The 25,776-nt window shown below is 47.1% G+C and overlaps 1 protein-coding gene across 4 annotated transcripts in view; it reads right to left on the reverse strand.

The window, feature by feature from the left end:
- LOC311513594 (acid-sensing ion channel 2) overlaps positions 1-25,776 on the reverse strand; it is a 1,297,158-nt gene that overhangs the window by 397,233 nt on the left and 874,149 nt on the right. The window contains exon 1 of one of the 4 annotated variants that reach the window (XM_084615518.1): positions 6,232-8,045. The exons of the other annotated variants lie outside the window; for them this stretch is intronic. Within the exon in view, the coding sequence (XP_084471644.1) occupies positions 6,232-6,771 (540 nt within the window). The 5' untranslated portion in view covers positions 6,772-8,045. Of the gene's footprint in view, positions 1-6,231; positions 8,046-25,776 lie in introns of those variants that run through there. 4 annotated transcript variants of the gene reach the window in all.

Below are 25,776 nucleotides of genomic sequence, written 5' to 3' on the forward strand. Positions count from 1 at the left end.
TTACTTCTTATTCTACCTTTAGTGGACATGGAGAACAATTGATCAACATCCTCTTTATAAAAGCCCCTGAATCTATTGGAAGACTTATCAGATCCCCGTTTAGTCTTCTTATCTCAAGACTAAAAGTGCCCCCATTTTTTTTACACTTTTCCTCATAGGGCAGGTTTTCTAAACCATTTTTGTTACTGTCCTCTGGACTCTCTACAGTTTATCCACCTCTTTCCTAAAGTGTGCTACCCAGATCTGGACACTGTGCTCCAGCTGAGGCCTTCACCAGTGCCGAGTGGAGCAGGACAATTACCTCATGTCTCTTACAGACAACACTTGTGTTAATACACCTCAAAATGATATTAGCCTTTTGTGCAACTGTATCACACTGTTGACTCTCATTCAATTTGTGATCCACTATAATCCCCAGATCCCTTCCATCAGTACTACCGCCTAGCTAGTCAGTCCTCATGTTGAAGCTGTGCATTTGATTTTTCCTTCCTAAACACAGTTATTTGCACTTGTCTTCAATTAATTTCATCTTGTTGATCTCAGACCAATTTTCCAATTTGTCAAGGTCGTTTTGAATGCTGTCCTCCAGAGTGCTTGCAACCCTCCCAGCTCGGTGTCATCTACAGTTTTATAAGTATACTCTCCATTCCATTATCCAAGTCATTAATGAGAATATTTAATAGTACCAGATCCAGGATTGACCCCTGTGGGATCCCACTAGATCCACCTTGCCACTGTGACACAAACCATTGATAACTACTCTGAGTACACCCACCTTACACTAATCTAGACCACATTTCCCTAGTTTGCTTATAAAAATGTCATAGAATCATAGAATATCAGGGTTGGAAGTGACCTCAGGAGGTCATCTAGCCCAACCCCCTGCTCAACGTAGGTCCAATCCCCAACTAAATCATTGTGTCATCTGGGACTCTCCCCAAAGCCTTATTAAAAAAATAAATAAAAAAAATCAAGATTGATCACATCTGCTGCTCCCACAGAACCATGAACCCTGCCAAAGAAGGAAATTATGATGGTTTGGCATGATTTTCCCTTGACCAACCCAGGCTGGCTATTCTTTATCACCTTTTTAACCTTTAGGTGCTTACACATTGATTGTATAATAATTTATTCCAGTAGAGTCACAGGCACAGAATTCAAGGCAACAAGGGGCCAGCAGATCATCTCATCTGACCTCCTGTACCTCACAGGCCGCCAGCACCCAAACACTGAATCCAACAACAGAAATGAGACCAAAGTTTTACAAACCACAGCAGAATTGACTCTTCCGTGCTATAGGCAGAGAACAGGAGGGACGGAAGTGCATCAGTGCCCAAGGACAGGGAAATGATGAAGTGAGATATACCCAGATAATCATGGCAAGTGACCTGTACCCACATGCTGTGGAGGAAGGTGAAAAAAAACCCAAAGTCACTGACAATCTGACTTGGGGAAATTCCTCCCTGATCCCTTTCCAGGTATCAAAGATCAGCAGACTCATCTCTAATTCCACAGGTTTTCTCTATTATAGGTTTTATGTTTTGTTTTTTTCTTCCTATTTTTATCAATTTAAAAAGTCCCATTGCAGTAAAATTATGAAGGGGGTCACAATTATTTAATGACTGTAGATGGTGAGATTCAAAATGTGAAAGCTTTATAACTGTTCAACACAAACTGTCAGAGTCATATATCAAAATAAGTATCCTGAAATCAAACATCAAATTCTCAAGCAGCATTTTTCTTACTTTGCCTGTCTGGAAATTTCTATGATCGTGGATGGAAATATCTTTTCATCGACTTGTGCGTGGGTGGTGAAATTGATATTTACCAACAAAAATCTAACCCCTTCAAGCTTATCTACGATACCTTAGTCCAGCTTTTCCATTGTATTATACTGGAGAGACTTCCTGCATGACTTCAGCTGAGTGATCAACTTATGTCCTAAAGTCCCCAACTTAGGACACCATTTAAGCGTGTGCTTAAAGTGCTGTCCTGAATAATGATGCTGTCCTGAATAAGGGCTAAAAAGCATAAGACTCAACAGCTTCTAAGACCCAGATCCTGCAAATGGATATGCCCAGACACAGCCATGGAAGTCAATTGGGCTCCTTACAGCCTTGAGCAGAACCATTTGTAGAACGTAACCCAGTTCCATTTTTATTCTTGATACCATAACTGGGGAAGCCAGGCCAGATTCTGCCTTTTCTTAACACCCATTGAAACACACTGATAATTTTTTCTCTTCTTTTATACTCTTGCGTATATTTGCTATTCACATATATATGTAATCATGTTTTCATTAAACCACACTATCTCCCTCTACATCCTGCAGCAGTGAGTTCCACAAATTAGTTGTGCACTAAAAAACACTAAAAAAAATCCCAACCCCATATCTATTTTGAATTTGTTGTATATAATTTCAAATGTCTCCTCCCTCTTGCATTTTGGGATATGGTAAACAGGAGCACTCATGTTTTTTTTCCTTAGGCATCCAAGTAAGTATCTGAACTGCAAAATACCATGCTTACGTGTATACATCCAATATATGTTCAGCTGCTTTACCTGCTTTATTTCACATAGTTGTGCATAGCTCCAGCAACACTCTTTTGATTGCTTATTCATGCAATCACTTTTTCTAACTGCAGAAGAAGCAGATGCTTTGCATGACACACAGATTCACTTCAAAGCACTTTAATTTTGAACATGAGAACAAGTTCTGCCTGCCCAGCCCACCCCCAGCTCACACTGGAATCAATGATTCTGTGAATGCAAGCTGCTTAGGTGGTATCTGAGAATAGAATCTGGAATCCCCAGAACGTCTCAAACCATAGAGTCGTGAATTCTCTTCCTGTGTGTTAACGATAACTCACAGTCAAGCATCAACAAGTCAGCTCAGGACTCAGCACTTTAGCTTGATTGGCCTGCCTAGCCGCAACATTGCAGCTACATCCAAGTGCTGATGCACAGCTCATTCCTCTGCTCCTACCCTCAAGAGGTGGATTTTGAATTCTCTGCCTTGCCAATATAAGCAGGAAGGATGGGGAAAAACATGTTCATTAGTCTTCTTTGGGAGTAAGAAACAGCTGCTGCAGTCTTTGGTAGCTGGGTGGTTAGCTGTAGCATCAAACAGAAGTCTGCATTTGATTCCTACACTGCTCTCCCTGGAATCTTCCCATGATATCAAGGAGAAACAGTGCTTGAGGCTTTGTGTTTCTCAGGATAACAGTGCCTACAAATCATCTCTTCCTTGCTCTCTAAGACTTTAATAAGAGTTCATTAAAACCTACAATCAGGTCTACTGCACTCGTAAATGAAGAAAAAATATGTAGGCTATAAAAGGGAGAGCGGCTCTTTTCAAAATGCAGGTTGAATTCCCATTTGCTTCCTCCTCACTGCTCCTTGCTTATCACTCATATGTTTCCCTCTACTGCCCTATAGGTGTGTGTTTATCTATGTCCTAAACAATTGCCAGCAAAGACCAGACCTCTCCCCTTGTTAGCAAAGGCACCTTTATTAGTAAGACAAAACTCTGCCACTTCTGCCCATAGATACAATAGCACATGCTAGCTCAACGGTACTGGGCTGATCAAAAGAGACCCATAGGGTGTCTTCCTTTCTCTCCCCTATCTTTACAGTTTAGCAGCCAGCCAGCCTCACATGACAAGTTTGAGAACACTGTTCCTTTTGATTTTAGGTATGCATCTCAAACGAGGCTTACAGGCTAGGGAACTGAATTAGTCTCCAGTGTGTAGCAGCAGCAGCAGCTAGAAGTAACAAATAGATCTCCCTAAAGACTCTCAGCACGCATGGCATTTAAATCACAACCTGCATCCTTCTCTCCTTGACATCACGATAGGACTGGAACAGCAGAGTATTCCAGTCAGTGGAGTAGGAAAGGGGCATTCAAAAAAGTCAAATGATAGCTGCTATTGATGAAGGCACGTTCAATTAGCTTTCTCCCCAAGAGCAGCACCCTATTCCACAAATAATCCCAGAGAAATCAAAGGGATGGCTTGCACAGTAATGTTCTCCTCATGGTGAATAAGGAAAGCAGAATTGGCTCCTAAGCTTATTCTTCACTGCAGGGTTCACTGGCGTGTTGCCCCTAACTTGACTCCTGTCCACACACAAAAGCCCTGGACTCAAGTGCAGTGGAGCTTTTAACATGAGTTGCCTGGCCCATCAAGGAGGTAAGCTACAGTTCAAGTTAGCACAACCGATGAGCTGCTAACACAATCTCTCTTCACCAATGTTCTTTCACATGTGAGGAAGCTGAGTAGACACAGCGCTTACGTGGGGAGATTTTGCTTCCCCCGTTGGGGCTGGAGAGTTATGGAGACTCGGGGTATGCTGGGAGTCCTAGCCCCTCTGAGGAATAAAGTCACAGGAAGCACTGGAGGGGGTTGTCAGCGTGGGAGGACTTGAGTGGTTGTTTTTAAAGCAGAAGCCCTCATACAAGGAAGACTGCTCTGTTGGGAAACAGTGCTCTTTTATTTGGGGCTACCCTATATGAGGCTCTGTAGTCAAGTCGTGGGAGGAAGGGGAAATGAGAACTGTGGAGACAGGAGTGCTTTGTCCTTAAGTGCACACAGCACATTTTGTAGGCAGCCACCTGGGAGTGGAGTAGTGGGGATTCCATGGGCACAGGATGGTTACAGAAACTCAGGGCCAAAGGGTAAGAGGGGAGGGTCTATAAACCTGATCTCCTCAGGATTGTTAACATAGTGATTAATGATTGTAGCGATTACTAACAAGTTTAGAAACATTGTGAAGCAGCCAATAGGACTTGGGCAGAGTGAACCGCAACCTAGAAAAGGCGGGAGGGACTGTTTTGTTCTATGACCTTGTGTGTGTGTTTTTACTTGCCCAATATGCCATCTTAAAACAAAACTGGTCTATGTTTCTGTTTTATCTGCACTTCCAAGGACAGTGCGCTCACATTTAACCCATCCAGGGCTGAACTGGGACCTGAATCCAGGTGTCTTGCACTGCAGGTCAGCCGTGCATTTCAAACTCTCACACAACCCCTCTCACAGTATAATTCTGCCCAGAGCTTTCTAGACCAATGTCATTTCACAGTGATGCTTCCTCTTTGTCAAAATAATTACACCCATATGTCCCTCTATAGGTGCTGGAACTAGGGGGGCTGCCACACCCCTGGCTTGAAGTGGTTTCCATCATATACTGGGTTTACAATTCGGTTCAATTGTTCTCAACGCCCCCACTATACAAACTGTTCCAGCCCGCCTGTGCCCCTCTAATCCTGAGTTAGTTCCTTGTCTATTCCAGGCCCAGATCACTTGGCAAACTCACAGTAAAAACCCAGAATGAGCTGAATATTGATGCATTTCAGTTCTGATCACCAATACATGATTGCTTTATATAACAAAGCTGGCAGCCAGCATGTCCCTATTAACATCTGCAAAATCCTATTGGGAGGTGGCAATCCCTCAGCTAGAATTGTGGGATTTTGGCTCCAACCTCTCCCTCCCTCAAAAAAAAAAAAATAAATAAATAAAATAAAACCACCATGTCACATACTTGAACTTTGAAAACAATCTAGTAGGCTCTGGATGTTTGACTGATATGGTCTGGATCATGATAGTTTTCAAAAGGCAACCTGTTCCAAGCTAGCCCTCTGACATTCCCCCAAAAAGAGAGTGCAGGTGGGAACAATGGTCTTTCTCTTCTAGGAACAAGGGAGGGAGAAATCCACAATGGGTGAAATTCTGGCCCCACTGAAGTCAAAGAGTGTTTGTTGCCAGGATTTTCCCTTTGCTTGAGGCTGGGGGAAGGAACTAGGTCACAGCCCGGCTGCTTGGGGAGGAAGAAATCAAATACTAGCTGGCTTTGGCAATGGGGAATCAAGTGCTAAAACAGGGCCTTTATTCTGCCTTCAGCTTATCCGCACAACTCCCAGTTGGAGTTTTGCTAGTCAATGGGTGGAACTTACAGCCCCAGAGCGTCAGGCTGGGTAAGACTCATGGGAAGCAGGGGGAAAGAAAAGGGATCCTGGGCCACGCTGGGCTGTGGGCTGGTCCCTCAGGAAGGTAACAACTACTGGGGAGAGCGGAGCTGACTTGGAGACAGGAGAGGGTGTGTGCGCTGGAGGAAAGGGGTGGGAAGAGGACAGTGAGGTCCTGATTTGGAGGAGAGAGTTGAGATGGGGGGGGGAGAGCTCAAGCTCTAAAGGAGGGGAGAGCCTGCCCTGGCTGTCCCGGGCCCACTCACCGCAGAGAAGTTCTGGGGCCCGCACAACTCGCCACGGTACTTGCAGGAAAGCAGCATGTCCTCCAGCTGGTGGCCCAGGCGGTCCATAAAGTCGGCGCTGATGCCCTCGTAGTGTCGGGGCGGCAGGAAGAGGCGGAAGTCGGCGAGCTTGGCGAACCACTGCAGACGCGCCTCGTCGCCGCGGAGCAGCTCGGTGAGCAGCGGGCGGGCGGTGCGGTTGGGCAGCAGCAGCCCCAACCAGTGGCCGGCGTAGTAGAGGTCTCCCTTGGAGAGGCGGGGGAAGCGCAGCGGGTTGTTGTTGCAGAGGGTGACGGCGGGGAAGGGCAGCTGGCGGCTCCACTCGGTGCGCACCTGGGTGTGCGAGGGGAAGGCGAGCCAGTGGAGCAGGCGGCTGGAGGACCAGGAAAGCAGCAAGCCCAGCGAGGTGCAGAAGGCCAGCACCCAGAGCGCCCGCCGCTGCAGCGCCGCCCGCCGGGAGCACATCTGCCGCAGCCCGTGCAGCCGGGGGCGCAGCAGCTGGGCCCGGCGGCCCCGAGCCATGGGCGCTCCCCTCCGCTGCCGCAGGGCGATCGCGGCCGCGCAGCCGGGGCCCCAGCATTCAGTCAGGCCTCGGCCAGCAGCGGCCCCGAGCGGCTGGGGCAGCCGCCATGGGGAGCTGCCGGCGCCGGCAGAGGGGAACTCTCAGCCGGGCAGGAGCTTCGGCAGCGCAGCATGCCCGGCGCCGCCTCCGACCCCTGGGAGCTACCTGGGGCGGACAAGCCCCCGCCCGGGCACCCTCTGCCTCAGGCCCCGACCCCCCCTAGAGTCTCTTCTGCGGGCGCCCCTCTCCAGGGGCCCCGCTGAGCCCCCTCTCCCTGCCGGGGCGCAGGGGCTTGGACACTCGCTCTGCGGGCACCTGCGCCGGGCACCGTCTTCTCCGGGCTCCCACTGCGCTAACGCCCTTCCTCCACCCCCGAGCCGCCCCCCGGGGCTGGCGAGCTGCTGCTGCCCCGGCGAGCCCGGTGCCGGCGCCCGCTGCGCTCCCCGCGGGAGACTCCTCGTCTCTAAGTGCGGCTGGCAGCTTGCGCCCGTCCCGCGCTCTCCAGGCTCCGCCTGCGCCGGGGGTCGCTCATGAGGCCATGCCTGGGGAAGGGTGGGCGGGGGCCGGTGCCCTCCCGCGGTCAGCGCCGGGGCTCAGCTGGGGTTTCCTCTCTGTGCTGGCCGAGACGCTCTGGAATCGCTCCCCGCTTCTGCCTGGTTCCGGCTCGGGATGCAGCTTCCTTCTTCCAGCAGCGCGGCTGAAGAGGAGGAGGAGACGCCGCAGCGACGGTGGCAGGAGGGGGGCGAGCCTTTCTGCGGTTCAAATCCCCAGCCTGGGGCCGGGCGGCGGGATTCAGGCCGCCGGGCACAAGCTCCCTCCTCCGGCTCCCCGAGGCTCACGATTCCCGCAGCGAACGGCAGCCTCCGATCCCGGGCTGGGGGAGGTGGAAGCAGCAAGTTCCCCTCCCCGCGCCGGGTCTGAGCAGATCTGGGTGTCCGGGAGCTTCAGCAGTCCCCGAGGTGGGAAGAGGAGCGAGCCTGGACCCCTCCTTGGCACCCCTGACCGCGGTGCGCCCTGGAGAGGCAGTGGGGGCTCCTTGAGCGCAGCCTGCTACTGAGAACCAGGGCATGACGCGCCCGGCCCCAGCGAGGAGGGGAGTGAGTGGGGGCTGGTTTGCCTCCGGATGCGTATTAACCCTGCCCACCCTCCAGCCATTTGGGAAGGCGAACCCCTCGCCTGAGGAGCAACAGTCTGTGGGGAGGGCGAGGGCACCGATGTATTTTGTCTTCTGGATTCATGGGTTGCTTTGGGGGGATCGAAGGAGTGTCACAACGATTGCACACAAGGGTTAGATTAGGCGGGTTTGCCGGGGGGCTATAACCAAGGGTTAATTGTTTGTTTTGGGGGGGGCTCTTCATGAGCACTATAGAGGGGCGGTGTCCCTGGCCTCACTCCCCCTCAACGGGCAGTCCCACCTATCCTCCCCATCTCTCTCCATTTCCCTGGTTGATTCCTAGAAAGGAGAAGACAACAACATATAACTCAGCCCTCTTCAATTAGCTCAGGCCCCTGCCTAGTGTCATTTACAATTACAACTCTGTCTCCCCCCCGCCCCCCCGAATTTTCTTTCTGGTTTGGAAGTTTCATTTGCACATCAGAACAAACAGGCTAGGCTCCCCCTCTCTGCTTTGTTGCATTTTTGATAGCTCTGGCAATCATGTTGCCTACTTTAAGCCAGACTGTGTTCTTTCCTTCAACAGCCAAGGGGTGGGGGGTATCATTATATTCACAAGCAGAAACTAATAAAGGGAGGGCTTTAGATGCCAATTACAATGTTATGGGTTTTAAAAAAAATCTTTTGTATATTTCTATTTAAACTGAGAGATGAAAGGCTAATATCCATTACAAACAGCCACAATACTGCAAAGTTTAAAAATGGAGTGACACACATTAATAATAATAGTAAAGTTGATATCATGAGAGCACCTAGACTGGGGTCGGCAAACTTTTTGGCCCAAGGGCCACATCATAAACATCCATAAACTGTATGGAGGGCCGGGTAGGGAAGGCTGTGCCCCCCAACCAGGAGGCTGTGCCTGCGCCCTGTTCACCCTTCCCACTCCCTGTCCCCTGACTGCCCCGACCGCTATCCACACCCCCACTCCCTGGCAGGACCCCTGGGACTCCCACACCCTATCCAATGCCCCCATCCCCAACCACCCCAGAACCTCCGCCCCATCCAATGGCCCCCTGTCCCGTGACTGCCCCCCCGGACACCCCGCCCCTAACCACTCCCTATCCCCTGACTGCCCCTGGGACCCCCTTCCCCGCCACATGGGTGCATGCCACCTCTGCCCCCTTACCCTGCTGCTCGGAGCTGCAGGAGCTTGCAGCCCCGCTGCCCTCGCAACAGTGTGGCTGCAGGGGCCGGGGAGGGACTGGGGAGGAGCTTCCTGGGTCAGGAGCTCAGGGGCTGGGCAGAACGGTCCCGCGGGCCCTACTTTGCCCACCTCTGACCTAGAGGCCCCAGTCAGGACTTACACGCAGAAGGTAGTTCCTTGCCCAAAGCTCTGGAGGATACAGGTTGTTACAACACTTTAATAACTATATGCATGGTAGTATTATAGTATACATTGTATATTTAAATGTCGGGAAGTTACGTTAACTCATCCCACAGTTCTGTTCACCCATGCCAAGTTTCCCACAACATTTTGCAAAGCTGAAGTCAGCTTTGTCATTAAAAATAATAGGAAGCCTCTCAAAGCTAAGAGACATGAATAGTGTGTCCTAGCACAAGTTGGGATGTCCCTCTACATGGCTGGTTTGGAATGTGGGATCCAAAATAGCGATAATGAAAGGTACAAAACAGCAAGTTAAGGAACTGGAGGGTTGGCTCTTAGGTAAAAAGGCAAGGTGCTTTTTAACTTGTAAACAGCCATAAGCTAAATAGAGAGAGTTCTAGGGTTGTATTTTTGAAGCAAACCTGTTTGAGGTAGACATGCTGCGAGATAAGAATTGCTTCCTGGAAGGTATGTATGTCTTCATTTTGTATTGTGCTGTTTTGTCTTTAGCCAAACTCAGTCAAATGTGTGGTCTATTTGGTTCCTTGGACACTTTTAATAATGAACCACAAGTGTAGGCAGTCACTTGGCTATACATATTATACAACTACATGTTGATTAATAATATTTGTATAACACCTACGATGAGTTCACAGGGATTGTTTCACCTACTCTTCTGAAATGCAGCCACCTTTGGCACGTGAATTTGTCTGAACTGCCTTCATTTTTATTTATGATTTAAATGAGGAATAAATAATAGACATGTATAATATCAAACAATGGACTGCACTATCTGCCTTCGACCCAGTGTGACACTTTAGTCTAAATTCATTGTTCTTATGAGTTTTGTTTTATTTTGCATATTTTTACCCAATAGATGGAGCCATTACCGCCTTATATCTAGATCCTTTTGAGAGTGCTTTTTAGATGCGATAGACCAGCTATCGTGTGTAGTCCTGGGGATATTCTCATCTCCCATTAGGTACCATGAAAACTATGGCTGTGTTCCTGCAAACATTTACACACATACTCCACTTTACTCCCTTAAGATGCCTCCATTATCTTTGATGGGATGGCTCACATAAGTACAGTGGATTTGTGTTTGCAGGATTGGATCTTGAAGGTGCACACAGAATATACCATTTCACTGGCTAACAAACCGGTACTACAACAGTGCCAAACCAGTTGTCACTCGGACATGAAGAGCCTGAGCCACAGCACACTGATGTGATCTGGGAGCCTTTGCAGACTTTCCAGTTGATCGGGAATACTCCCATTCACTTCTGGTGGCTTTAGAATAGATTCAAAGGGAAAAGGCCCAGATCCCCAAAGGCATTTTGGCTCCTAATGTCCAGTCATTTCAATGGAAGTTCAAAGCATAAATATCTCTGAGGCTCCGAGCCAAAAATCTGCTCTCGGAAATGAAGGGTGGATCACAACTCCAGTATTCCGCGCTCCCTAATGACAGGTTACCTCATTGTATTTTCATTGTGCACCTGTTACGATTTGACGCAGTTGTAATGGGTGGCTAGACCCTGCTCTCTGTGGGAGTCAGTGAAAGTTTTGCCATTGGCTCAATGAGGGCATAAGTAATACACGAACAACTTTGTCATGAAGCAGTTAGGGTTGCTGCACCCAGCAAGCCTGACATGAACCCAGAAAAGCAAAGACATAACTAGTTATCTTACTGTCTTCTTCCACCCACAAGCATACACCTTACCATTGTTACACCTGTTACACCCCACAGGCCATGCCGCATTAGTATTATTTATTTCTATGGTGGTATGTTAAGGAGTCCCACTTATGGACCAGGATCCCACTGTGCTAGGTTCTGTACAAACACAACAAAAAGGTGCGCCCCCCCTTTTGCCCTTCTCCATGTACCCCTTAACCAGATTATTTCCCCCACAAAACCAATAGTTGTGGATGGTTTTTAAGGCCTGGCTTGACAAAGCTCTGGCTGGGATGATTTAGTTGAGGCTGGTCCTGCTTTGAGCAGAGGATTGGACTAGACGAGCTCCTGAGGTCCCTTCCAACCCTAATCTTCTAGGATTTTATGTTTGGTGTAGTGGTTAGTTGTTTGGGGAGGGGGTAGCTTGGTAAAGGGTTAAGTTATAGGCAGTAATAGAAGGCTGTCATGTAGTGCTAAAAAACTTTTTTAAACACCACCAAATGCACCAGATCTATCCAGGATCCAGTTCCTTGACAGGTATAGCAGAGATAGATAACGGAATTTTTTTTTAAACAAGATAAAAGTCAACAGTGAAAAGTAGAATGGCCAAGAAAACATTTAAACTAAAGCGCAAATTCCTATTAAAACTTTCTGATGAGAAACCAAACCAAAACTATGCAGAAAATTCAAAAGGTATAAAAACTAACCCAGTGTGAAATTTCCACCGATTAGCTACCTACTTTTAGAGAAAACCAGGGACCTATGTCCACTTTCAAGCCTATTTTAGAATGTAGCCCTAACTATGGAGTCACTTAATAAGGGCCACATAAAGAATGGGCCTGGTTCTCATTTATATGGCCTGGGTAGTTTAAAGGGGCCTTATTGTGAATTAGAATCCAGAGCCTGATCCTGAAAATGTTACTCATTTGGCCACAATTAGGATAGGGGGCGCTGTTGAGCTAGGACAGCCGGTGTCAAGTGGAGTGCCCCAGGGGTCGGTCCTGGGGCCGGTTTTGTTCAATATCTTCATAAATGATCTGGAGGATGGTGTGGATTGCACTCTCAGCAAATTTGCGGATGATACTAAACTGGAAGGAGTGGTAGATACGCTGGAGGGCAGGGATAGGATACAGAGGGACCTAGACAAATTGGAGGATTGGGCCAAAAGAAATCTGATGAGGTTCAATAAGGATAAGTGCAGGGTCCTGCACTTAGGACGGAAGAACCCAATGCACAGCTACAGACTAGGGACCAAATGGCTAGGCAGCAGTTCTGCGGAAAAGGACCTAGGGGTGACAGTGGACGAGAAGCTGGATATGAGTCAGCAGTGTGCCCTTGTTGTCAAGAAGGCCAATGGCATTTTGGGATGTATAAGTAGGGGCATAGCGAGCAGATCGAGGGACGTGATCGTCCCCCTCTATTCAACATTGGTGAGGCCTCATCTGGAGTACTGTGTCCAGTTTTGGGCCCCACACTACAAGAAGGATGTGGATAAATTGGAGAGAGTCCAGTGAAGGGCAACAAAAATGATTAGGGGACTGGAACACATGACTTATGAGGAGAGGCTGAGGGAACTGGGATTGTTTAGTCTGCAGAAAAGAAGAGTGAGGGGGGATTTGATAGCAGTCTTCAACTACCTGAAGCGGGGTTCCAAAGCGGATGGATCTAGACTATTCTCAGTGGTGGAAGAGGACAGGACAAGGAGTAATGGTCTCAAGTTGCAGTGGGGGAGGTTTAGGTTGGATATTAGGAAAAACTTTTTCACTAGGAGGGTGGTGGAATGCACACTGGAATGCGTTGCCTAGGGAGGTGGTGGAATCTCCTTCCTTAGAATTTTTTAAGGTCAGGCTTGACAAAGCCCTGGCTGGGATGATTTAATTGGGGATGGGTCCTGCTTTTGAGCAGGGGGTTGGACTAGATGACCTCCTGAGGTCCCTTCCAACCCTGATATTCTATGATTCTAGGACCAGTATAAACAGAGAGGAAGACACTATCCCTGGCCAGAGGAGTTCACAATCTAAGATCCCCATCTTTCAAACCTGAATGTGACTATGGTATGTCGTTGTCTGCAAGATTGGGGCCTACGTGGAATAAGGTTCTCACAGGCCCAATCATTTCAGCAGAGGTGTGATTTACTTTGCTTCCCAGAACTCCAGTCCAACTTCTGTGAGTTAGGCTGGCAGGGTTGGCCCCAGTTCTGTGAAAGGACAATTGGGTTACTGATAATGTGGTGTTTGTATCCAAGACTTGGGTAATCTTTGGAAAAGCTGTTATTTTGGCAGTTCTGTAGCGGTCAAGAGGAGAGAGTCCCTGCATGCAGTAGGCCAGATGGCAGCGTGGTGACCATAGGCTGCAGAATGCTGGTTAGCATTCTGCTAAATTATCTTAATATTATCAAAACCCATAAAAATGAAGGGCTCGATTATGACTTTTATGAGCCTAAGCCACACTGGAGAGGCACTTTGGTTAAGCAGCAGTGCCTGGGAGGTATTTTGCAAAGTAATGCACATTGAAGAACATAATCCTAACTATATAGTCAAAATGATGGGGTCTAAATTGGCTGTTACCAGTCACAAAAGAGATCTTGGAGTCACTTTTCTGAAAACATACTTTTCTGAAAACATCTGCTCAATGTCCAGTGGCAGTCAAAAATGTGAATAAAATGTGAGGAGCCATTAAGAAAGAAATAGATAATAAGACAAAATATTGTAATGCCCCTATTTAGATCCATGATGCATGCACACCTTGAATACTGCATACAATTCTGGTCCCCCCATTTCAAAAAAGAGATATTAGAATTGGAAAAGGTACAGAGAAGGGCAACAAAAATAATTAGGGGATGGAACAGCTTCCGTATGAGGAGAGATTAAACAGACTGAGACTGTTCAGCTTACAAAAGAGACAACTGAGGGGGATAGGACAGAGGTCTATCAAATCATGACTGGGGTGGAGACAGTGTATAAGGATGTGTTGTTTACCCCTTCACATAACACAAGAACTAGGGGTCATCAATGAAATTAATAGGCGGCAGGTTTAAAACAAACATAGGGAAGGATTTCTTCCCACAACACCCAGTCAAGCTGTGAAACTCATTGCCAGGGGATGTTGTGAAGGCCAAAAGTATAACTGGGTTTAAAAAAAAATTAGAGAAGTACATGGAGGATTGGTCCATAAATGGCTATTAGCCAAGTTGGTCAGGGATGCAACCCCATGCACTGGGTGTCCCTAAACCTCTGACTGTGAAAAGCTGGAACTGGACAACAGGGGATCACTAGATAAATTGTCCTGTTCTGTTAATTCCCTCTGAAGCAGCTGGCATTGGCCACTGTCCGGAAAACAGGATACTGGGCTAGATGGACCTTTGGTCTGACCCAGTGCAGCCATTCTTAAGTTCCTTGAAAGGCATAATGTCTTTAAAGGGGAGTGCAGGAAGAGGCACGCTTTGCTTTACTTGATCAATAAGTACAACGGAGCTTCTTCCAGCAGAGCCATATGGGAGGAGGGTAGTAAGAGTGGCAGGTCCTATCCCTTCCCAGAAATATTCCCCTATGCTGCTGGAAATCTTTGAATGCAAAGCGAAGACCCCTCAGATAGAACACAACAGTCTGCAGTGGGGGGGGGAATATCAGATATGTGGGAGGTGAGGGAACCTCCATCCATAGAGGTTTTTAAGGTCAAGCTTGACAAAGCCCAGGCTTGGATGATTTAGTTGGGGATTGGTCCTTCTTTGAGCAGGGGGTTGGACTAGATGACCTCCTGAGGTCTCTTCCAACCCCAATCATCTATGATTCTATGATACTGGACGCTGTTGGGAGGAGGAATTCCCGGGTGAATAGACTGATACGATTCGCCACACTGGATCAGCTTATCTTCCATCAAAACCCTTGGATGGATCTTGGGAGTATGCACTTGCTTTGTGTATTTTAAAGATGAACTTTTCCCAAATAATTCCCATCTTGGCGGGAACAGCCATGAGAAATTCAAGCTCAAACCGCTGTGCTCTGAGAAAGCTGAAAAGCCTCCGCAAGACGGTTTTAGACTGAAGCTGTCACTATAGAGTTAATTCTAGTGTTGCTACTTCAAGTCCTGTGATGTATAGAAAAACTGCTCTTTTCTGGAAGGCAATTTGATACAGGTGTAGATCTGAGAGGCCTGCAGAGGGCCAGCTTTTCTGGAACAGGAACATAATTGTCAAAGATTTTTGTTGTCTCAGGATTTTTTTTCTTGAAGGCAAACTATTGAACTGTCAGCTGTGATATTCTCCTAGTTCATTTGGCATTCTTAAAGGAAGATCCTCCCAGCTATAATATCTCTGCATTGTCTGTGCCATAGAGATTTATGGGTTTTTTTGCTATGTGTGTTTTGGATGTGAAACACTTGATGCAAAATAAAATACAGAAAGCAGAAATAATGTACATAAATAATCCGTAGTTGGCTATGCATTCATTCACCTACATTCATTTTAGTGGCGATGTCAGCAACCCCTAAATAATTAAAGTAGTAAACCAGTTTCCGTTTTACAGGCCTATTTTAAGACCTCAGAAATTTGTGGACGCTTTTGCTCTGAAATTTTCCATAGTCAGTGTCTGCCCACCTGTGATTTGTTTTAATTAAGTAAAAATGTTACCGCTGTTTTTGAACTATATGGGTCCTCAATAGGACTACCCAGAGTGTCTAAAGCTTAGCATATGAGCATGTCTTTGCAGGATAGGGACCATAAGATGTGACCATGTAATTACAGATGGTCTCCAATGCATATATATTCACAATAATGAAACCTACCCTGATCTAGCACTCTTCATCCATAGATCTCAAGCACTTTACAAAGGAGTCAGTGGCATTATCCCCATTTTGCAGATGGAGAAACTGAGGCACAGAGCAGTGAAGTGATTTGTCGAAGGGCTTGCAGCAAACTAGTGGCAGAGTCAGAGATTGAACCCAGGTTTTCCTGAGGCCAAATGCAGGTCCCTAGCCACTAGACACCCACAGTTAACATGATACATTCAACCTAAAGTTTGGCATTTCCCAATGAACAATGCAACCTTTGTGTTACGTTAATGTTTCATGAAAACGTATGAAAAAACTAAAATAATTTTTAAAAGGAATGGCTTTTCATTTCTTTAACATTTTTCATGACATAGTTTCAGTTTTGACTCCATCCCCTCCCTCCATCTCTCCCGTTTCCATGAAAAAATGAAAATATTTTGGGCTTTCAACGAAATATTTTTGAACGTTTTGGAGATTTTTTTTTAAAATAATTTTTCAACAAAATAATTCTTCCATCAACCTAGCTGTGTCTTAATGTCAAGCTAAATATGGTGCTCAGGGCGTGAAATTTTTCACAATCCTGAGTGACATAGCTAGGTTGAGCTGATTTGTAAGTGTAGACCTGGCCTTTGTTTCTGTGTGCCTCAGTTTCCCCATCGCGCGCTGGGGGAGGGTTGTGAGGCTAAATGCATCAAAGATGAGGAGGGGCTCAGATGTTACAACAATACAGGGCATAAATTAGCTAAGGGAGTGGTGTCAGGGCTGGAGGATACTGTGTCGGTCACCGAGTCAACCCCTCCCCCCCATCATAAATATAAAGGGAAGGGTAACCACCTTTCTGTATACAGTGCTATAAAATCCCTCCTGGCCAGAGGCAACATCCTGTTACCTGTAAAGGGTTAAGAAGCTCAGCTAACTTGGCTGGCACCTGACCCAAAGGACCAATAAGGGGACGAGATACTTTCAAATCTTGGGGGCGGCGGGAGAAAGGCTTCTGTTTGTGCTCTTTGTTTACACGGTTGTTCTCTCTGGGGACTGAGAGAGGCCAGACAGAATCCATCTTTTCCAAACTATCCTAATCCAAGTCTCCAATATTGCAACCAGTATAGGTAAGCCAGGCAAGGTGGATTAGTTTATGTGAATTTTCCCTGTGTTAAGAGGGAGATTTATTCCTGTTTTCTGTAACACAAAGGGGGATGCTCTGTGTTTTGAATCTGAATACCCTGTAAAGTATTTTCTATCCTGATTTTACAGAGGTGATTCTTTTACCTTTTCTTTCATTGAAATTCTTCTTTTAAGAACCTGATTGATTTTTCATTGTTCTTAAGATCCAAGCGTTTGGGTCTGTGTTCACCTGTACAGTTTGGTGAGGATTCTTATCAAGCCTTCCCCGGGAAAGGGGGTGTAGGGCTTGGGGGGATATTTTGCGGGAAGACATCTCCAAGTGGTCTCTTTCCCTGTTCTTTGTTTAAAACGCTTGGTGGTGGCAGCATACAGTTCAAGGCCAAGGCAAAGTTTGTACCTTGGGGCAGTTTTTAACCTAAGCTGGTAAGAATAAGCTTAGGGGGTCTTTCATGCGGGTCCCCACATCTGTACCCTAGAGTTCAGAGTGGGGCAGGAACCCTGACACCCCCATTTTCAAAGCATGCCCTCCATCAGTCAACATTCACACCCTTGTCTAGCTGTATAGCTACTTTTTTTGCATCACCACCTTTGCAGAGAGGAGATGGCAAGGGGAGCCGTGCCATTTCAAACCCTTAAGAATCAAATACAACTCAGCTTCTTTTTCCTTTGAGATTATCATTTCTCTTAATCCTTTTTAGCTTTAAATGTGCAGTGAGAAAAAGCAAATGGGTATAATTGAAAAGGGGGGAATGATCTTTCTAGTCTGTGGTGTGTCTCTCTGTCTATATTTTCTAGCGTGGGTGTGAGTGACAGATTGGATAGAATAATCTTTTAGAGAGAGAACACACTCCATGGCCGAAAGATCTAAGTATCAGTTGAAGTCAAGAAGGGTACTGCTACCGTGCAGATGGGATAGGGTGACCAGACAGCAAATGTGAAAAATTGGGACTGGGGTGGTGGGTAATAGCGCCTGTATAAAACAAAGCCCCAAATATCGGGACTGTCCCTATAAAATCAGGACATCTGGTCACCCTAGGATGGGAGCATGCCTTCCAGCATGGGCAGAATGACTTGCTCTAGCTCCGCTCAAGCAAGCATGCTAAAAACAGCAGTGTGGGCCTTGCAGCATGGGCAGAAGCTTGGGCTAGTCACCCGAGATCAAGCCTATCTAACTGCTTATGTCCAAGCTCAGATGACTAGCCCAAGCCACTGCTGCCCACGCCACAACATCCATACTGCTGTTTTTAGCTCGCTAACTTGAGCGTAGCTAGCATGTGTCTGTCCGGTCATGTCGAGAGGCATGCTCCCAGTTTCAATATAGACATTCCCTGGGAGTCTATGCAGCCCAAAGCTGTAAACAGGTCCAAAGCAGTGGCAAATGGTCAGTGCATCTGGAATAGCTCTAGAATGGCGCTGCTTTCAGAACTGTTTCTAAAGGGGCTGGTTAAGAGGCTGCTCCAAATGTAAGATATGGCATGATATACAACAGAGTTGGATAAGGGCAGAGGAGACGTTTGGAAGGGGATGGAGGTACAGCAGGAATTGAAAGCTCAGGCGTAGCTGGGAGCAGAGTTATAGGCCCTGTTTCTCTTATTTACATTGCCCTTAATGGAGTTACACCTGATTGTACCCTTGCCAGAAGAGACCCACTGAGAGCACGGGCGGAGGAGCAGAAGAAGCATGGCCGCTAAGAAGAAGACAAGTGGAAACCAGTGGAGAGATCCAGGAAGTGAGGCAGCAGGAGAGAGTCAGGGGGCAGGAGAATTGATCCTAGAACATCGTAAGTGGGGGGAAGGGGTTTAGTATTGTTCTCTCTGAAAAGGGAACGCCTGCGGCTGCTGAGCCTCCGGGTACCTTTCCTCAGTCGTTCCTTTGCATTGTAAAATTAAAAAACTCCCAAGTATTGACATTCCTTTGCTGCCTGACATTGTGCTGGGTAAGATCTCGCCGTTTCAGTTCACAGCTCTGTTTCTGAAAGGCTGCGTTGCGCGGGTGCGTTCTCCTTTCACATAACACCGGCAGCACCACCGCTTCACTTCAGCGTTTCATAAAGCTCCAAAGCTTTTTATTGCTTTGCGCACACTGCCACAGGAGATGTTCTGGCTTAATTAAAAAATGTCTCTGGGAAAAAAAAAAAAGCAAGTTCTCTTTACTGTTAAAATCTGCATCATCCAGCAGCTCTCTTTTAGCACCATGTGCAGTCAGGATCACACTCCAGGGGGCCAGTTCTCCACTACGTTACTCAAGGGATCTTCACCAATCGGAAACTGAGTCACCAGGGGGATAAACAAGGCCAGAAGAGCCGGACCCAAAAAAGACAGAAGGTCCAGTTCTGATCTCACCCTGGTGAAAATGAGAAGTAACTCAGGAAATTGCATGGGTGCAAACATGAGATAAGAATCAGGTGCAGAATTAAGATAAGAATTAAGGACAAATCCTGCCAGCCCCCTTTGCCCAGACCATCCTACCCTAACAGCCAGTAGAGCTGGAAAGACAGGAGACCTGGAATTCTGCTTTGCAAGAAGGTAAACCAATGCTCTTCCTTCCGCTGGGGGCCAAAACATATGTCCAATAAAAGATATTACCTCACCCACCTTGTCTCACTTCACAATCAGGCCAGTCAAAGGGACTAGGTCAGTGGATCTCTGCTTATGTAAATACACAAACCAAATCACTCCACATGGGGGTACAGTAGCTCATCTCATGTGGGTGCTCCATGGCCTTAGAGAGAATTCCACTCCTGAGCTCTGCAGAACTCCCCTGTGCAAATCCCTTTCCACTTGGGCCCGGCTCAGGGTATGTGTTGAGGCATCCACCTCACACTTGCCCTGAAGAGGTTAATGGAAGCCAGATAGGCCAGTTAAGCTATTAGGTGGCAGGCTGGAGTATTAAGGCTGAGAGGAAAGCCCTAATGAGGAGAAGTGCACCTGTGTGGGAACAGGTGGGGTTTCTCTAAAGCCAGGGAGCTGATAGCAGAGGAGGGCTGCAGGGGAGTTGGTTGCAGTCACTCCCTGGGTGAAGGGAGGTTTGTTTGGGACTGTAGAGGGTAGTCCAGAATTACTCTCTGGGAGGAGGGAGTTTGGGCTGGCAAACCCAGAGAGTGTGGAGGAGCGAAAAAGGTAGGAAAGACCCAGGAGAAAAGTAGCAAAGAATAGGACCTGGCTGAAGGTCCAAGTCATGAAGAGAAGGTGTAGCAGGAAGAAAGCCTGAGACAAAAGCCCTTATATTATAGGCCTGGTATGAAGCAGGACCTGTTCACAGAATCTGGCAAGAACAGGACAGATATTACAAAAATACACATGCCTAAGAAGTGCTAAGTACCAATTATTTATGCAAACAGATCCCTATATCAAGTGGTACCAGAACATCCTGATATCAAGGATGGTACAAAAACATTCCCCAAGGAACACACTGACCCCTCCTAAAAGATAAGGTCAGGGTGACAGTACATAATAACAGGTTTCAGAGTAGCAGCCGTGTTAGTCTGTATTCGCAAAAAGAAAAGGAGTACTTGTGGCACCTTAGAGACTAACAAATTTATCTGAGCATAAGCATCCGTGAGCTACAGCTCACTTCATCAGATGCATTATGCTCAAATAATGCACAAAAGCTTATGCTCAAATAAATTTGTTAGTCTCTAAGGTGCCACAAGTACTCCTTTTCTTTTTGCGAGTACATAATAGTGATGTTTTGATTGAACCAACATGTACAAGGTGATGGGTGATAACTAGCCACGTCAGGGGGCAGTAACTAAGTACGTCAGAGGAATAGTACTAATTTGTGTGTATCAGGGTATAACAATGTATCTCAGAGGGAGTATCTTTGTCTGGCCTAGGGAAGAATGGAATGTCCTGCTGTTCACTGAGCTAGTCCATTGTTACAGGCATACATGTATTAGTGGTCTGGTAGGGTCTGCGGCATCTAATACTGCACTTCGCCAACAATAAATCTGGCTGAGTGCCTTTGTCCCTTAACGGATCTTGTGGTCATTGGGTGGTTCGCTCGAGGCCTGCCATGCCAGCTGTCTGTGCAGGGTTGGGGTGGCACACATAGGGAACAGACATACGCAGCCAAACATCTATCAACATCTAATCACATGAGGCTGCAGTGCTTGGAGTGAGATAGGGGCCACAGAATGAGAAAGAGGACTAGGAGAGAGAGTCCATAAGGAGAGATGTCAGACCTGGCAGAGAGCTATTCCCCAGAATGACCAGGGGGAGGCACCACCTGCAGTGGGTGGACCCCATGACAGGGTGAAATACAGAGAATGACTGCTTGGTGTTTAGATCCAGGAGGGGCCTATACACTACAACTCTCCCACAGAGCTTGTCCTCAGAATCAAGCAATTTATGAAATGAATATTTATTCTGGCTTTGCTAGACTTTAAAAAGTTCATATGTGCTTAAGTCCTGTTGACTCTAAATCAGTGGTTCTCAAAGCTGGTCCTCCGCTTATCCAGGGAAAGATCCACCCAAGGGTTTTGATTTGTTTTGATGGAAGATAAGCTGATCCAGTATGGCAAATCGTATCAGTCTATTCACCCTGGAATTCCCTTTTGTTTACCTGTCGTGTCCGCAAGTTCGGCCGATTGCAGCTCCTCGGCCCATGCTGTTTCCCGCAGCCCCCATTGGCCTGGAGCGGCGAACCGCGGCCAGTGGGAGCAGGTAAACAAACCGGTCCAGCCAACCAGGGGCTTTCCCTGAACAAGCGGTGGACTGGCTTTGAGAACCACTGCTCTAAATGTCTGTCCACAGCTGCTGACTCCAATGGGACTACTCAATACTTAAAGCTAACAACTTGTTCAGGTGTTTTGCTGAAGCAAGGGCCATAAGCAGAGGTTCACAATAACCAGAATGCAGTGTGAACACTGCAACGTACGAGAACAATTTGAAATTTTCATTCTGCTTTGCAACAAACAGACTTTCACCAGATCTGAAGTGGGTTGCACTGTCATTTTCAAATGATCAAACTGATTTTTTTGTTTTGAGATAACAGTTTGCAGAAAAAACTCCAAGGGCTTTAATGCCACTGGAGAGAGAGAAAAAACATCACATGAGTTTAAAATCTTTGGGAAAATTGGATATATAATGGAAACATTTATGCCAGCCTAGCTAAAAGAACAGAAGGGAAACAAACCAGAAACCTAAATCTAAGACTGATTTACTTGGTTCCAGTTAAGAAAAGGGACTTCAGATGCTGCAGTGACCTGGCTCTGCCCACCATGTGTGCATGTGCCTGAGAGAGATATCTTTTGCCCTCTAGTGGCTGGTATGTAGGGAAGATAAAGGGGCTACTACTAACAGCTCTGTGTTCCTTCATGTGGTAGAGGTCTGCCTTTCAGTAGCTAAAAGACAAGAACATTGTTTTTTTGACTAAATGATTTACTATTTTTTTTGCATTTTTTGTATTGAAAAAGCAAAATGTCTGAAAACTGTAATATCTTGATTTGGATATCCTGCCGCCGTGCCTCATGGGAATTGCAGTCTGGTTTCCTCAGGTCCCTATTCTGCTCTATGGGCCTAGCTTCCCAACTGGACTATGATATACCCCAGGACGATCTTCCATGAAGCACCATAGCCAGAGACTCCTATCATGCAATCACTTCCCTTCTCCAGGAGGGGAGACCCGTGTGCTACACGGGAGATGCAGTCTGACCAAGAAGACTGGTCTAGGATAGAACTGAGGCATGAGGTACCTGAGGTGAGGCTTCCATGAGTCGCAATGGCATTTCCTAATTGAAATAGTACGGCTTTTGGCTGAGATACTGCAGGTTTTTCACTTTGCTGAAAAGTCAACATTTTCCAGGGTGGAAAAAGCCCATTTTCTGACCAGTTCTTTCACTGAGCAGCCTTGCCAGGGCCCTGACTTACCAAAGCACTTTTATTGAATCAAAACCCCAATTTTCTGTTGAAAAACAGTTTCAGGGGAAATTTCTTACCAGAAAGCCAGAATTGCCAGAGGCTGGGAATAAACAACAGGGGAAGGATCACTTGATGATTACCTGTTCTGTTCATTACCTCTGGGATACCTGGCACTGGCCACTGTTGGAAGATAGGACACTGGGCTAGATGGACCCTTGGTCTGACTCAGTAGGGCCATTCTTATGTTCTTGACCAGCCCTATTCATTATGGACCTGATCCAACTCTCCTTATGCTCTGTGGAAAGACTCCCATTGATATCTGGCAAGGTTGGTTTGGGCTGCTCCAGGCTTTTTCTACACTAGCGTTTTTCTTTAACGTTTCCCACTGTTGCAGCTCCACCTGTGGTAGGTCCTATAGTAGACTGGGCATTGGGTCATGTCAGCGTTTTAACCACCATGTTGTCCAACCGTCTTTCGAGCAGGGCTAGAAGATACAGTGGTTAAGGGCTGGTGGCCGGTCTACACTAGCGTCCCCACCATTTCAAGTACCAGTGAGGATGTAGAAGTAGCAGCAGGAATGAAAAATTGAACAAAAGATCAGGCAGGCCCAGCCTAGAAGGATTCCATCATGTAAAGTAGCCACTTGAACACACCAGGTACCTCCAGGTAGGGTACACCTGCTGGGCTGGCTGGCGTGCCAGGTTGTGACAGAATGAATTGTGACATGAGGGAGGGGGGAAGGAAAAACAAACAAAAGCCACCAAGAAGCTGACTCTAATGTCCTCCAAGAGGCTGCTGGGAGCAGGAGGCGTCTGAGGGCTATATAAGCCAAATCCAGCTCATCCCGAAGAGGAGAATGGGCCACACACAAGAAGGCTGAAGGAGTTCCAAATGCAAAATACAGATCCAGAAAGGGGCGGGAGGAGAGGCAATCACCTTGGGGATAAAAGGTACTGTGTCTGGGGAGTGCGGGGGACAAGGGTGGGCCCTGCCTCCCTTGGAAATTTTGGACTTGCCTGAGAGCTCGGAGAATTTACGGAAAATGAGCCGGAAGACTTTGTGTTGCGGTTCAATGACAAGACAGGACAAAGCTTTAAGCAAGCAAGCAGGTTGGTCTGCCGACGGGCTTCTGCCTGTCAGCTTTTCCACCCTCTCTTTTATTTCTCTCCCCCCTGCGCATTACATACTCCGACCGCAAAAGGCATCAACAAAGGAAATAATATGACTTTGATTAATATTCTTATTTACCAGCCTCTATCTACTACAGTCCTTGTTCTCAGGCCTTGAGCCCAGTCCAAGGAAGCTTCACACGGTTCATGTCCTCTGGGCGACTTCCCATGGTCCATGTCCTTGGACGGAGCTGTGTGCACTGCTCCTACACAACACTCAGGGTGTGCCCTGAATGTTTCCAGGTGCATGAACTCTACATGAACCCTTCATCTTTGGGTGCAGATGTTGATAAACCAAATACCGACACACCCCTTTTATAGCAGTCCTGCATCCTCTCTGATGTCCTTTCTTCCCCACACCCTTTCTGGGGAATCATAGAATCACAGAATATCAGGGTTGGAAGGGACCTCAGGAGGTCATCTAGTCCAACCCCCTGCTCAAAGCAGGACCAATCCAAAATTAAATCATCCCAGCCAGGGCTTTGTCAAGCCTGACATTAAAAACTTCTAAGGAAGGAGATTCTACCACCTCCCGAGGTAACGCATTCCAGTGTTTCACCACCCTCCTAGTGAAAAAGTTGTTCCTAATATCCAACCTAAACCTCCCGCACTGCAACTTGAGACCATTACTCCTTGTCCTGTCCTCTTCTACCACTGAGAATAGTCTAGAACCATCCTCTCTGGAACCACCTCTCAGGTAGTTGAAAGCAGCTATCAAATCTCCCCTCATTCTTCTCTTCTGCAGACTAAACAACCCCAGTTCCCTCAGCCTCTCCTCATAAGTCATGTGTTCCAGTCCCCTAATCATTTTTGTTGCCCTTCGCTGGACTCTCTCCAATTTATCCACATCCTTCTTGTAGTGTGGGGCCCAAAACTGGACACAGTACTCCAGATGAGGTCTCACCAATGTCGAATAGAGGGGAACGATCACGTCCCTCGATCTGCTCGCTATGCCCCTACTTATACATCCCAAAATGCCATTGGCCTTCTTGGCAACAAGGGCACACTGCTGACTCATATCCAGCTTCTCATCCACTGTAACCCCTAGGTCCTTTTCCGCAGAACTGCTGCCTAGCCATTCGGTCCCTAGTCTGTAGCTGTGCATTGGGTTCTTCCGTCCTAAGTGCAGGACCCTGCACTTATCCTTATTGAACCTCATCAGATTTCTTTTGGCCCAATCCTCCAATTTGTTTAGGTCCCTCTGTATCCTATCCCTGCCCTCCAGCGTATCTACCACTCCTCCCAGTTTAGTATCATCCGCAAATTTGCTGAGAGTGCAGTCCACACCATCCTCCAGATCATTTATGAAGATATTGAACAAAACCAGCCCCAGGACCGACCCTTGGGGCACTCCACTTGACACCGGCTGCCAACTAGACATGGAGCCATTGATCACTACCCGTTGAGCCCAACAATCTAGCCAACTTTCTACCCAACTTTATAGTGCATTCATCCAGCCCATACTTCTTTAACTTGCTGACAAGAATACGGTGGGAGACCGTGTCAAAATCTTTGCTAAAGTCAAGAAACAATACATCCACTGCTTTCCCTTCATCCACAGAACCAGTAATCTCATCATAGAAGGCGATTAGATTAGTCAGGCATGACCTTCCCTTGGTGAATCCATGCTGACTGTTCCTGATCACTTTCCTCTCATGTTAAGTGCTTCAGGATTGATTCCTTGAGGACCTGCTCCGTGATTTTACCGGGGACTAGGGTGAGGCTGACTGGCCTGTAGTTTCCAGGATCCTCCTTCTTCCTTTTTTTAAAGATTGGCACTACATTAGCCTTTTTCCAGTCATCTGGGACTTCCCCCATTCGCCACGAGTTTTCAAAGATAATGGCCAATGACTCTGCAATCACAGCCGCC

This window comes from Lepidochelys olivacea (assembly GCF_965140295.1).
Source record: "Lepidochelys olivacea isolate rLepOli2 genome assembly, chromosome: 27".
NCBI lineage: Eukaryota > Metazoa > Chordata > Testudines > Cheloniidae > Lepidochelys > Lepidochelys olivacea.